This window comes from Callospermophilus lateralis, chromosome 14 (genome assembly GCF_048772815.1).
Source record: "Callospermophilus lateralis isolate mCalLat2 chromosome 14, mCalLat2.hap1, whole genome shotgun sequence".
In the NCBI taxonomy this organism is placed as follows: Eukaryota; Metazoa; Chordata; class Mammalia; order Rodentia; family Sciuridae; genus Callospermophilus; species Callospermophilus lateralis.
The window spans coordinates 28,453,707-28,468,116 of NC_135318.1; the positions used below are offsets into that span (position 1 = coordinate 28,453,707).

The 14,410-nt window shown below is 32.0% G+C and overlaps 1 protein-coding gene across 3 annotated transcripts in view; it reads right to left on the reverse strand.

The window, feature by feature from the left end:
• The window catches only part of Heatr5b (HEAT repeat containing 5B), an 82,882-nt gene that overhangs the window by 61,635 nt on the left and 6,837 nt on the right, over nucleotides 1-14,410 (reverse strand). For all 3 annotated transcript variants that reach the window (XM_076833296.2, XM_076833295.2, XM_076833297.2), the window contains exons 5-12: nucleotides 14,073-14,222; nucleotides 10,393-10,564; nucleotides 8,769-8,926; nucleotides 7,514-7,763; nucleotides 4,270-4,425; nucleotides 3,547-3,797; nucleotides 1,995-2,106; nucleotides 540-692 (exon numbers count right to left, since the gene is read on the reverse strand). In XM_076833296.2, coding sequence (XP_076689411.1) covers nucleotides 540-692; nucleotides 1,995-2,106; nucleotides 3,547-3,797; nucleotides 4,270-4,425; nucleotides 7,514-7,763; nucleotides 8,769-8,926; nucleotides 10,393-10,564; nucleotides 14,073-14,222 — 1,402 coding nt within the window. The remainder of the gene's footprint in view (nucleotides 1-539; nucleotides 693-1,994; nucleotides 2,107-3,546; nucleotides 3,798-4,269; nucleotides 4,426-7,513; nucleotides 7,764-8,768; nucleotides 8,927-10,392; nucleotides 10,565-14,072; nucleotides 14,223-14,410) is intronic.

The window sequence follows — 14,410 nt, forward strand, 5'->3', positions numbered from 1 at the left end:
TGTTCCATCACTTTTGTAATGCTGTTGTTTAAAAAAAACACATCAACATTTGTAGATTTGACAACACTGAAAAAGAAAAAAAAGGTGCTTTTCCATTATGAAAGAACCAATTTAAACTTAGTATCCCTGGTAATGCTGTTTCTTGTTGGACTTTTTTTTTTTTTAAATGTGGAACTTTTTTGACAGATGAAGACTGCAACTACTGGTATAAACAGGCTTAGGTCCTAGCTCCTATCTTACCAGTTTCTTAGACTCTCAGCTTCACCTTTATTATAAAAGAGCAAAATTTTAACTACTATTATTTATACAAACTTCTTGCTAAATCTAATGGTAAGTTTTCTTATTTATTTGTTTTACAGTCCTGGGCCTCTCATGCATGCTAACCACACATTCTACCACTGTTACACCTTGCTCCTCTTTCTAAAATCTAAAAGTCTACAAATTTATCATTAGATAGTAAAATAAAAAAAAAAATGAAATAGTGATTTTCCTTCCATTCACAAATAATATTCTGAAAGTGAAATTCTTTCAGTTCTTACCACATAAAGCTCCAGCACGACCTTCCAAAGTTACCTGCCAGGTAAAAGAATCGCCTCGGGCCTTCTCAGCCTCCAGTTCCTTTAAAGAACGAGGGAAAACATTTCTCCATAATAACAACATCTTGGGCAGATGGTAACGAACAACAGATGGTCCTGTCCAAGAAAATAAAGAGTATAGAACCATAAATATGTAACATACATTACGAACAAAAGTCAAAGAAACTTTAAAAATATCTCTACCATTTCACTTATTTTTAAATTTTTGACATTAATTTCAAATTTTTTCGTCTAGTGAGTAAAATAAATATTTATTAAAGCATAACAAAATTTATTTTCTTTCTTTCTTTTTTGGTTGGGGATTACTGGGGATTGAATCCAGGGGTGCTTAACTACTGAGCCAAATCCCCAGTCTATTTATTTTTTTAAATTTTGAGACAGGGTCTTACTAAGTTGCTCAGGGCCTTGCTAGGTTGCTGAGGCTGGCCTTGAACTTGTGAGCCTCCTGCCTCCTGCCTCAGTCTCCTGAGCTCCTGAGCTCCTGTGTGCCACTGCACCTGGCTTAAAATTCAATTTAAAAGCATCAAATATTTTTGGTATCTAAGCATAAAATAAATACATAAAAACTAATAAAAAATTACTCAACTATATTCAGGATGGTGGATTACATATTATTAATAATAAAATCTATCTGGAATATATTTCATGAGGTTGCTTTCATAAATACATATGTGTACAGAAACATATTCACCCTCTCCCACACACAAATACATATTCCTTCATTTGAGGGACAATGTATATGGCTCATTTAGTTTCATGGAGGAGCAATATATTCGGAACTAAGGGCATATATTTACATTGCTAAGGAATTCACTCAACATACCATTTACATACTTAATGTAAACTTCTAAAAAAGAGTTTACCACTTTAAATTTGGAGTAAACACACAACATTTTTTATAGTAATAGCTAAACATGTGAATTAAAAAGTGGACATACTTCATCACAATGATAACTGTATTTCAGTCCTATGCAAAATGCTAAACTTTGCCTAAATCTGATTTATCATAGTTATTAGGAAAGCAAAGCACATAAGGATGCCCCAAAAGCAGCACCAACAATATGGCTTAAATCTGACTTTATCACTCTATTAAAATCATGACTTCACTTAGGAGATAGAATTCCCCCCCACATATTTTCATCTCTTTTGATTAACTATAAATTCATAAAGTAGACAATGGTTATTCCAATAGCAAAGGTGAAACTTTGTTAAAAATTTTTTCATAAAATGTACTTCAGTAGAAATTACTAAAGAGATATCAACTACCAAACAAAACATCTTTACCATTTTACAACCTCAAAGTCTGGAATGTGGAATTTAATGCTTTATATTAAATTTTCTTTATAGTCCACTGACAGTTACAGAGTAAGACAAAATTCTACTCAAATATAGTTGTACCTAAAGTCATAAGTGCTCCAAGTAAAAGCCAGCCAGCTTGAGTGCGCTGTAAAGACAATCTGCTATTTTGGGCAGCAGTTCGTAACAGATCTTCAGCAATACTAACTACCATCTATAAGAGAAATTTAGAAATAGATTGCAATTTGAATGAGCTGAAGAAATCAAACAAGAAAATAGATAACCAATATACTTAATTTAAAAAGAAATTATCTCCATGCTATTGTAGTAAACTAATGTTTTCAAAGAGGCAATACAATATCTACTTAGATCTGAATACACTGATGACGAAGGTGAATCAGAACAGTGGTAAAGAGTAAGCTCTTGAGCCAAACTGCTTGGGTTCACATCCAAACTCTGCCATTTACAAGCTTTATGACCTGAGACTGCTGAATCTCCTGGCCTTACTTCCCTTGTTAGTAAAATAAGAAAGATAGTAGTGTCTATCTCACTCTTGCCAGGATTAAATTTGTTAATACAGTATTTAGAACAGTGCTAGCCCATGTAACCACTGAATAAATGCTATTATTAGTGGTCCTTTAAGCTAAGCTAATCTTCTGGAATTAAGGTATCTTTTAGATAGAGAAGACACAGGAAGAATGCAAAGTAGTAACCAGTGCATGATTAAATGACAAAATAGGAGCTCAGATTCAGTAAAGACTAATATGGACTAAATGCCTTTGAAAAGATTTCATGGAGGGCTGGGGTTGTGGTTCAGCGATAGAGCACTCACCTAGTGCATGCAAGGCCTGGGTTCGATCCTCAGCACCACATAAAAAAATAAATAAATAAAACAAAGGTATTGTGTTCAACTACAACTAAAATAAGTAAATAAATATTAAAAGAAAAAAAGATTTCATGGAGATGGAACTTAAATTGGGTCTCTAAACAGATACAGGTGAGTAATAAATTCTAGTGTAAGAAAGACCTCTGAAAAAGGAATAGGGAAAAGCTACAGAACTACTCTGAACAAAAAAGTGAGAAATCAGAACGTGTCCTACCTAAGCATATGTGAAATATGAAAATGGTGTGAGAAAGATGGGAGAAAAAGACTTCATGAAAAATAAGCAACAAGATAATAATCATGACAAAGGAGATAGAAGCTGAGATTCCTCTAGAAATAGTCACAGAGCCCAGAACATGGAAGAATGAATGGACTTGGGCCCAGAAAAAAAAGAAGAATTTAAAAAGCTAGTCACAATATGCTTAAGTATTATTGAAATGTCAATAGTATATTCTCCTGTCATCTTTGAATACAGCAATATGAATTTCAGTTCTAAAAAGTGAAAAGAGCTGAGTTTTAAATAAATACTCTGAAGTTGTTTTTCCTCTAAAATAAATTATAACATGATACTATACCCATACAAAACCTATTATCTATACCATCAGAATGAAATTTCAATTAGGGCCCATTAACACTATATTCTATATTACCATAATAAAATTGTTATTTGATTGTTATTTGATCACCCAGTTCAACATTAAGCACATCAGTGTTCCACTAAAGACTGAAGCTCACCCAACAGCATTTACAAATCTTTGATCAGTGTCATACCTTTCCTTTGGCATGAGGAATGCCCAAAGGACACTGATGGACTCCACCTAACAAAGCAGCCATTGCAAAGCTGTATCCACTAACAGCTTCTGGAGAAGTCTTCAAATTGTTGAGCCGTTCTGCACACCGATCTAGAAATGGTGTCAACTGGAAAGGTAAGGCTACAGCCACACAGCGCAAACACCATGCAGCAGCAAGCCGAGCAGCCATACTTGGATGAAGAAGAACTGAAGTCACAATCTCCAAGAGCCCTAAAAGAGAAATCCTCAAAATATTACTTTTAATGAAGTAATTTATTTCAGAAACCAAAGACTATGTATAACACAATAATTAAAATAATCACCATGATTTAGTGCACTAGTATCACAACTATGCCAAAAAGCATTTACAGTACTCATGACAGTAGTGTGCCTTAAACAAATGTATTCTCCAAAGAACATAACAGAATTACATCCAATAAAATACAAAAGTTGATTAAAAGGAAAATCTTCAACAAATTTTAGTCAATTATTAGAAACAGTTACTGTGACTGTTTTTGATTTGTCTCCCAACTTTATTTCACCATTTAATTCCATGTTCCCTATGACAGTAAAGATTAATTTAAATTAAACCCCATCACCTAAACTGCTAATTATAATAAGTACCCAGTCAAGAGTTAAGTATCATACAGGTAACTTTAAAAGATTGTAAAATAATACTTCAGCAATTAACAGAATGTCATACCTATTGATGCCTCCTGAATAAGAGGAGAGGCAGTGGCATTCAGGCTCTGTACCAGGCTTCCAAGCTCCTGGAGGGCACAGACCATCACGTGCTGACTTGCTGCAATGTCTGCTGCGCCTGATTTGTTTTCACTACTAGTATCATTCACTACTGCTTCTAAAACACAAAATCATGTATTTAATGTGATTGAACTGAATTTTGATGTATTTTTATTGGTCTGCACACTACATTTTAGTTATACCACTTAATACCTGTATGTCAAACTCTATGCAATTTTTGCTTAGTGGAAAAGAAGTATAATGAAGTACTGAAATGACTTAAAATACACAGTTTAATGACTTTATATGATAATACTAAAATATAACTATGTAAACTTAACCACTTCTAGGAATACAACTTAATTTTAGTAAGCAGCAACAATGCATAGTGTTTTTCAAAAGCAGACTTGGGAGCAAGAAGATTTGGGTTCAAGTACCAATTCCATCAGTTATGTTAGCTACGTGACACTGGGAAAGATGCTCAACTTTTATAAGATTCCTCATCTTTTATAGGGTTTATATGCCTATCTCAAAGGGTATTCTGATGCTTAAAAAGTCAATGCATATAAGAATTTAACACAATGCTGCTCAATACACATTCAATAAATGTTAGCAGCCATTATTATTACTTTAGTACTAGTGGTAGTAGTAGTATTGCTATTTCAAGCACGTCAATATATTGGAGGTATCACTGTCAAATTGCCAACCAGAAAGTGATCTATAAGGAAAGTGGCTTTAGAAATTCTTACTGGAACATTCCTAAAAATTCCTACTTACTTTGCTGTCCTCAATTCAACCTTTTAATGTACACTAGAACTGAAATATATTTAACATGAGATAACTAAAAAATCCTCTGTCAAACTACTATTTGAGAATACATACAGTCTGGCTCATAAATCCTGATGTATATCACTGTACTTAATACTGCTTTTAGGATTTTTTAAAGTCAAATAGCTAAACTAGCATCACAAGTAATAACCTTTAAATGATAGCAAAACTTTCTCATTTTTTACATATATCGTGAATAGATAATGAAAACATACAATACAGAATGATAAAATGGGTTAATAAATGATAAACTATAATTGAACAACTCTTCTTAGATATTTCTGAACTTGAAAATGCAGGAACTCTGTCTTTTGCTTACTAAACTATAAGCTCCCTTAAGACAGGCACTGTCCATATCTGGTTTGCTATTTTACTCACACCATCTGGCACAGTGTTTCTGGCATTTAAGCATTTCTTCAATGAATCTGCATAATATTTTTCAAGTTTTAAATATAGAGCAGATAACTATTTAAGCATATCTAAAGAATAATACTTCAGTAATTCAAATGCAGATTAAGAGTATAGGGATAATTTTCAGTTATCCCTATACTCTTAAAAATGGCTTGCTAAGAAAGTTATTATTAAAAAAAAAGTACAGTATTTATAAATTTAATTTTTTAAAGATATTTATTCTTAAATTTTAGGTGGACACTATATCTTACATTTATGTGGTGCTGAGGATTGAACCCAGTGCCTCGTGCATGCTAGGTGAGCACTCTACCACTGAGCCACAGCCCCAGCCCTTAATTTTTTTTTTTAAAGAGAGAGAATTTTTTTAATATTTATTTTTTAGTTTTTGATGGACATAACATCTTTATTTTTATGTGGTGCTGAAGATTGAACACAGCGCCCTGCGCATGCCAGGCGAGCGCGTTACCACTTGAGCCACATCCCTAGCCCCTATAAATTTAATTTTATAAAATATTTCATATATATATGCTCTATAAATAAATTGCTGATTGTAACTTCTCACTAAATCTTTACTTCTAAAGAACTTTTTTTAGGGGCTGGGGGTGTGGCTCAAGTGGTAGCGCGCTTGCCGGGTTCGATCCTCAGCACCACATACAAACAAAGATGCTGTGTCGGCCGAAAACTAAAAAATAAATATTAAAATTCTTTCTCTCTCTCTCTCTCTCTCAAAAGAACTTTTTTTAGGAAATCTAATTTGATTTTTAAAATTAATATCTATTTCCAACAGTGATAAAACTAGATTGTCTTAGAGTATTTATATGTTGCCTTGCTTTAGTCTTCTAACTGAATTATGAACTCCATGAAGACAGAATTTTATCTCACTCATTATTTAAACTCTGAATTACTGCTCTCCAAATCTTAGATATTCAATAATTGTTTGTTAAACTGAAAAAATTTATAAAATGGGTACTTTAAAAAAAAAAAAAAAGAATTTCTCCTTACAGGAGTCCAACAGGATAGAAAGAATAACTTCTAATGTCCTACAGCACAATAGTGTAACTATGATTGACAATAACTAATTATATGCTTCAAAATAGCTACAGAGAAGATAGTGAATGTCTCCAAAACAAATGATTGACATTTGGGGTGATGAATATGCCAATTACCCTGATCTGATCCCTATACATTCTATGCCAGTATTAAAATGCCATGCTAAGCTGGGAATGGTGACACACTCCTGTAATCCCAGCTACTTAAGAGGCTGAGGCAAAAGGTTCCAAGCTTGAAAATAGTCTGGTCAACTTTGTGAGACCCTATATAAATAAAATTTTAACAATAAAATAAAAAGGGGCTAGGAATATAACTCTGAGGTAGAGCACTTGCTTAGCATGAGTAAGGCCATCATTTCAATTGCTAGCACCTCAAAAAAAAAGTCACACTATACCCCATAAATATGTATCATTATTAAGTTCCAGTTAAAATATATTTAAAAGAGAAAGAAACAGATTTCTTGTAATTATGAATTATTGAGATTTTATAATATGTCCTATAGGGAACTAATACCCAACTATAGTTGTTGCTCAGCCTTTACATGAAGCCTATTAAGGGAGAAAACAACAACAAAAATATGTATTCATAAAACCACAGGCTCTAAGCAGAATAACAACAATAGATTATTCCTTAAAAACAAAAACCAATGTGCTGCTGCATTCCAAGAAAGTTACAAAATTCATATAGGTACTAGAAACAAAACAGAAAACCTAATATTACAAACATGCTACCCCAATCTTCACTCACTATAATCATGTTGTTTTAATATTAAATAAGAGTACTCAATAAAAACAATTATGAAAACACAGTTAAGTTAGATACAAACTAATCGATCTATTAGTACTCATTAATAATAATAATAATAGAGGTAAGTGACTAAAGGCATCAACACTACACATTACGATATCAATTCTTACCTACTGCTTTCATTTGTTTTCCAATAGCTTGACAGATCTCTTTGGCAGCTGCTATCTGGGCTTTTTCACCTAGCAAGCTGCCCACAGTAGCTCTCAGGATAAAGGAAACACATCGTCTTGAATACACAGCCTCCACATGTGTTTGTGTTGCCCGAGGATGAGAAACCAGATCAAGCACATGGGACAAGAATGTAGCAAAGCTCCGCTCCAGCCACTGTCCACCCAAAGTAGTTACAAAAACAACATATGCCTATAAACACATAAATATGATGTTAGATAAATGTATATAAATGAACAAAAATCACAGATAAAGACAACTACAGAAATAACTCAGGGAAGCATTCAAAATAAATTGTATTTGAAATTAAAATACAGAAAATTTAAATATCACATCTTTTTAGGATTTCTAGCATAGGAATTATGGGCAAAACAAAATAAAATAAAACAACTCATCCCTTTGACTAACACAGTTAAGATAACAGTGAAGAACATAAAGAAAGAGTGGTGAGGAAAGAAACGAAAGCTAAAATCACCCCAGCATCAGGATGATAACAGGGTTTAGGAATACGAAAACTGTAACGTGTTAGATAAGCACTGACTTATAGCTACAGTATACTTTCTTTCTCTGTAAGATAAAAATAGTTTACTTACCCTTTATACTTTTTTCAGGAAAAGATACAGTTGTGATTTGACTAAGATCATGAAGACCATTTAATCTATTTGGTGTTAATTATTGTCAGATCATAAACCACAACATCTTCTTTGGTGCTATTATTTGAAACTATAATTTCAAGTCAAATTTGATTTTATAATTACATTGGTAATTTATCATTGACAGTAAATCCAATCAAAGAATAAATCGATATTTTTAGCTACAGCATCACCAGAAAACATTAAAATCAAAATGCCTCAAACTACCTATGGTAGCTACCTCAAGCTATGAATATCTAAATATGATTTCAAATAAAATTGAATTATTTTATATCTGATGTACAGCCAAGTAAAATTTTGGAAGAAATTTTAGATATTCATATAAACATAGTAGACATAGACTTATTTACACATCATTAAGTGTCTACATTTCCATACAAGCATGCAATTTGGAATGTGAATGTAATTCATTAATCTTGTGAAAAAAACATTTTGAAAGAAAATAGACAATAATAAAAATCTCACTGTGTATACTTTACTTAATAAGAGTCTTCCAAGAAATTTCATAAGTGATTTGATTCTTTTATAAATGTATATTACAAACCTGTGTAACTCCAACTCTTACTTCACGATTAACAGATCCTCCAACTTTTAACATTTCTCCACCACTCTTTAAGAAACCTGACCCTCCACGGAGAAATCCAGTGGCCATAAGTTCTAAGACTTCATCAAATGTTGCTCGTTTCACATTTTGACGCATTACTTTTAGGAAGAAAAGTAAATTCATATGCAAATGTATTTCGGGAGCAGATTTTTTTGCTATTAGTTAAATCATATTTCTAATATTCTAACTTTAAAATCTAAGTAATTATTTTTAAGAGTACTTTACTATGATGGGGGAATAGGGTCATTCAGTTTTCTTATAATCTTAATATGTATAATACAGTTATAAGCCTCAATTCAATCTTGAAGCAAAAAAATGCTAAGAAAATGCTAAGAAAATATATAATATATATGTTTTATATATAACATATAAAACAATATATTAAACAGAATATAAAACAATTCAATAAATCTATGTAGAAGAGACAAATGATGATGATAAACTTAATACGTGTCACACAACCAGGACAAAGTATGTCCACAGCAGATACTGCTAACTGATCACTGTTGTTATTCCCAGCTGAGTAGGCACAAAGAGACTTTCCAATACAGCACCAAAGGATTAAAATTCCACTGGTAATACAAACTACTTTCCATCTCTGGTACACAGCTTCATATTTAAAAAGTAACAAACACAATCCTCACAAAAATTCCATAGAGGAGATATAAAGTGTATGGTTAAGTATGTAGGATTTGGAATTTGACTACCTGAGTTTGAACTTCAGTTCTGACACTTATCAATACAACACTTTTTAGAACACAAGTGATATAATCTCTCCGAGCCTCAACTTCTTCATCTATAAAATTACAATAAAACAACAGTACTTTTTTAAAATAACAGTACTTTTAATTCCTAGGGCTTCTGTGAGGATTAAATAAAGCAATCTGCAATATGCTTAGTTCAGTGCCTACCACAAAGTTAGCACTTAAAAATGTAATACCATCATCATCATCAAATGAAATAATTATCATTAAAGATAAAAGAAATCAAAGCTTAAATATAAAGACTAGGACCCAACTGATAACACCTTATCTCTTTCTACTCTACCAAAAGGTAGAGATGGGAGAAGAGCACAGTTTAGGAGCACTCAGTGTCTATTCACAACCTTCCCTGAGACATCTCTATGGAACCATGAGGCAAAGCAGAAGCCCCTTGCAAAATTAAAGATGTCTGATGCTGCTTACAATTATGGTCAAGAAAAACCAAAGATTAATTCTGAGGTATAAGGGACGATCTATTAGAGATTGAAAGTGAGAAATCATCACAAAAAGCGTCAGAATCCAATTACTTAAACATTTCACAAAACCATTTAATAAATTTTACTTGCTTTTATGTCCAGCGTAATTGTTAGTTATACTCTTGTATATTATCATCACAAAAAAAGTGCCTTGACTATGTAAAGAAAAAATGCCTTTTAGGTTCTTTTCATTTTATGAAGGATATCCAACAACTTAAATTCTTTAAAGTGACCACCTTATGTATATTAAACAATTTAGAACGAAGCATTCCATAAACCTACAAAAAAAATCTGTTATGGTCTAAATCAGACATTAGCAAATAATACCTGTTGCCTGCTTTGGCATCAATGCTGTAGCCATGACAGTTCCTAAGAGTTTAGACACTGCCACTCGTACCCCATAATTTGAGTTTTCCAAAGCCTTAAAGCAGAGAGTGGCTATATTTTCCAGTTCAGCAGTCCACATAAAGACAGCTTCATTCTGTAGTTCTAATAGACACTAGAATTAAAAACAAAAATTAAATTACAACCTACAACTACTGGTTCCAGAGATGGAGTAACAAGAACCAGATAGAGATATTTCTATTGAAATAACCAAAAAAACTACACAAAATATATGAAAGAACAGGGTTTTTTTTTGTTTTTTTCTTTTAATATTTTGTTTTAGTTGTCGTTGGACATGGTACCTTTATTTTATTTTACTTTTTTAAAATATTTATTTTTTGTAGTTGTACACAATAACTTTATTTTATTTACTTATTTATTTTTATGTGGTGCTGAGGATGGAATCCAGAGCTCCACATGTGCTAGGCAAGTGCTCTACCGCTGAGCCACAACCTCAGCCCCAAAACAACAGTTTTTGATACACTGTACATCAGGCAGTAAAAGACAGTTATTCTTACAGGAGTGAATTCAACACAAAGTAAGCAGAAAACAGAAATAATATAGAAAGAAAATCAATTAACTAGAAAACTAAAAAAAATAATAGATATGAGACAAAAGCTGCTTCTTTGAGAATAATAATAAATTTGGCAACTCTCTAGCCAGACTGATGGGGGAAAAAAAAGACATAAATTACCAAAATCGGGAAAGAAATAAATCACATTATCAAAGATTCAATGTATGTGAAAGAGACAAAGAGAATATATATAAACAACTTCTTGCCAACAAATTTGACAACTTAAATGAAACAGAAAACTCACTCAAAAGAAAGAAATAACCTGAAGAGCCCAATGTCTACATTAAAAACTGATTTTATGGTTCAAAATCTTCCCCCAAGAAAACTGTAACTCTAGATGACTGCAGAGGTGAATTCAACTGAATGTTTAAGTGCAAAAATAATACCAATTTTATAGAAACTCTTCAGAAAATTAATGAGAACTTTCTTCCTCATCCTGTGACATGACACAGATCCTACCAAAGAAGAAAATTATAAACCAATAGCACTCATGAACAAAGAAACAAAAATGCTAAACTGTTTGCTACTATAAGACAAAAATATGCAAAAAAGAATAATACATCATGATCAAATACAATTATCCTAAGAACACAAGATCGGTATTCTAAAATTTTAAAACCAATCAATACAACTCACCATATTAGCAAACTAAAACAGAAAAAATCATATGATCATCTCTATAGATGCTAAAAAAGCATTTGAGGGAATACAAGAAAACCTGGGAATATCTTCAGGGTATTATATCAAAGTCAATATCCCACTTGTTATACAGTACTATATTTTTGTAAGATATTACCATTGGGAATCTGGTAAAGGTTTATAAAGATCTATTTTTTTCTTATAATTTCATATGAATCTATAATTACCTTAAAGTAAAACTTTAGAGAAAAGCAACAACACAAGAAAACGAATTTAAAACAAAGGCATTTGATTAAAGAAAAATCATAGGATAAGAAAAAAAGCATTTGATCCATTCCCAATTAAGACTTTGGCAAGCTAGGAATAGAAATCACTTCCTCAAACTGATAAAGGGCCATCTACAAAAACCTACATTTAATGTCACATTTAATGGTAAAGGACTGAATGCTTTTCCCTTAAGATCTGGAATAAGACAAGGATGTTTGCGCTCATGTTTTCCATTTAACAAGGGATCTAGTCAGTGCAATAAGACAAGAAAAAGAAATAAAAGCATATATACTGAAAAAGAAAACAGTATTTATAGAAAACATAATGGTCTACATAACAGGCTTTAGAAAACTGATCAAACTATTAAGTCTGTTCAGTAAGGTTAGTAGGTATAAAATTAATATACAGCTGGGCACAGTGGCAAATGCCTGTAATCATGCTATTTTTGTAGACACTAATAAGTTAATTCTAAAGTTCACATGAAAATGCAAAGCACCTAAAATAGGCAAAAGAATTTTTAAAAATAACAGAGAGTCAACACTACCTGATTTTAAGACTTATTATGAAGGTAGTGTAATTTATAAAATTGCAATTGGCATGAAGATAGGCAAACAAATTAAAACTATTCCCAAAAAAGACCAATACACATATGGACAACTGATTTTCAACAAAGATGTAAAGGTAATTTAGTGAAGAAAACATATGCTTTTCAATATGGTGTGGTAACAAGTAGATATCTACATGGGGAAAAAATAACTTTGATTTATTCCTTGTACCATATATAAAAGTTAACTCAAAATGGATCATTTATTTAAATGTAACACTATCAAACTTGTAGAAGGAAAATATAGGAGAAAGCTTGGATTAGGAAAATTTTTCTCAAGTACACCAACACAGAAAGCACAATCCACATAAGAAAAATTTATAAATTGGACTTTGACAAAATTTCAAAATTTTTATTCTTAAAAAGGCACTATTTAAGCCAGGTATGGTGGCACACACCTATAATCCAAGCTACTAGGGAGGCTGAGGCAACAGCATCACAAGTTCAAGGCCAGCCTGGGCAATTTAAGTAAGACCTTGTCTAGAAATAAAAAGGGCTAAGGATGTAGTTAAGTAGTAAAGTGCCCCTGGGTTCAATCCCTAGTATAAAAATAATAATAATAATGATAATAAAATAAGAATGAAAAGACAGTCCACTGACTGGAAGAAAATATCTGCAAATCATATATCTGGTAAGGAACACATAAAGAATCTCCAGAGCTGGGGCTGTAGCTCAGTGGCAGAGTGCTAGCCTAGTACATATGAGGTGCTGGATTCAATCCTTACCACCATATAAAAATAAATAAAATAAAGGCATTCTGTCCATCTACAACTACAAAAAAAAATTTTAAAAGAATCTATAAATCATTTTCAAAACTCAGTAATAAAAAAAAACAAACTGAATAAAACAATACTCAAAACTCAGTAATAAAAAAAAACAAACTGAATCTTTAAAGAAGATATGCATGGCAAACACCCCAAAACATGCTTATCATCAGTCACTAAAGAAATACATATTAAAGCCACCTATACGTATCTATTAGTATGACTAAAATTAAAGACTCCAAATGACAAATTATGATGAGGAGAAAAAGGATGTAGAATTCTCTTACTCAGATAGAGTACAAAATGGTAGAAATGAAAAATGGCACAAGTACTTTGTAAAATAGTCGGGCAATTTCTTAAAAAGTTAAACTAAATCTACTATAAGATATAGTAATACCTAAGTGGAATGAAAGTATAAGTCCATGCAAAAACTTGTACACAGAAAGCTAACCAAAGGTTTTTAACAGGTGAAGCCACAAATAAATGTGGTACATCCATACAATAAAATACAACTCAAAAAAGGTATGAACTATTAATAACATGCATCAACATAGCTAAATCTAAAAATAATTATGCTATATAAAAGAAGCCAGACTACATCTACATAAAAAAGTACATATACCACATGATTTCATTCATATGTAATCTAGAAAATGAAACTAATCCAAAAGAACAAAAACACCCTATCATAATTTAATATGTTTTTTAAAAAATCATGAATTATTTAAAAATAAGCAAGATAAGGATAAGCATTTCAAATTGGTTGAGTACAAACCTTGGCCACCGCACATCTAACAGCCATCGATCTGTCTGTTAAGAGGGATCTGGCATTCTTGTAAATATCACGATGAGAGGAAGCTGCTGCACCTCCTAATCCATTCAGAACTTTCTGTAGACTCATTAAGATTTCACTTCTCCCTTGAGACTATATGTGTACATAAGGCAAAGCTTTAAAACTATAGAACAAAATTAATTCCATGTTTAAGCAAGAACACACCAAGATACAACAGTTCTCTGGGCCTAATGATCGTACCACCAAATTGTAAAACTAAATAATGAAAATTAAAATAAAAATTAAGTATTCCAGAAAGTACCTGAAATGATAATTATTAT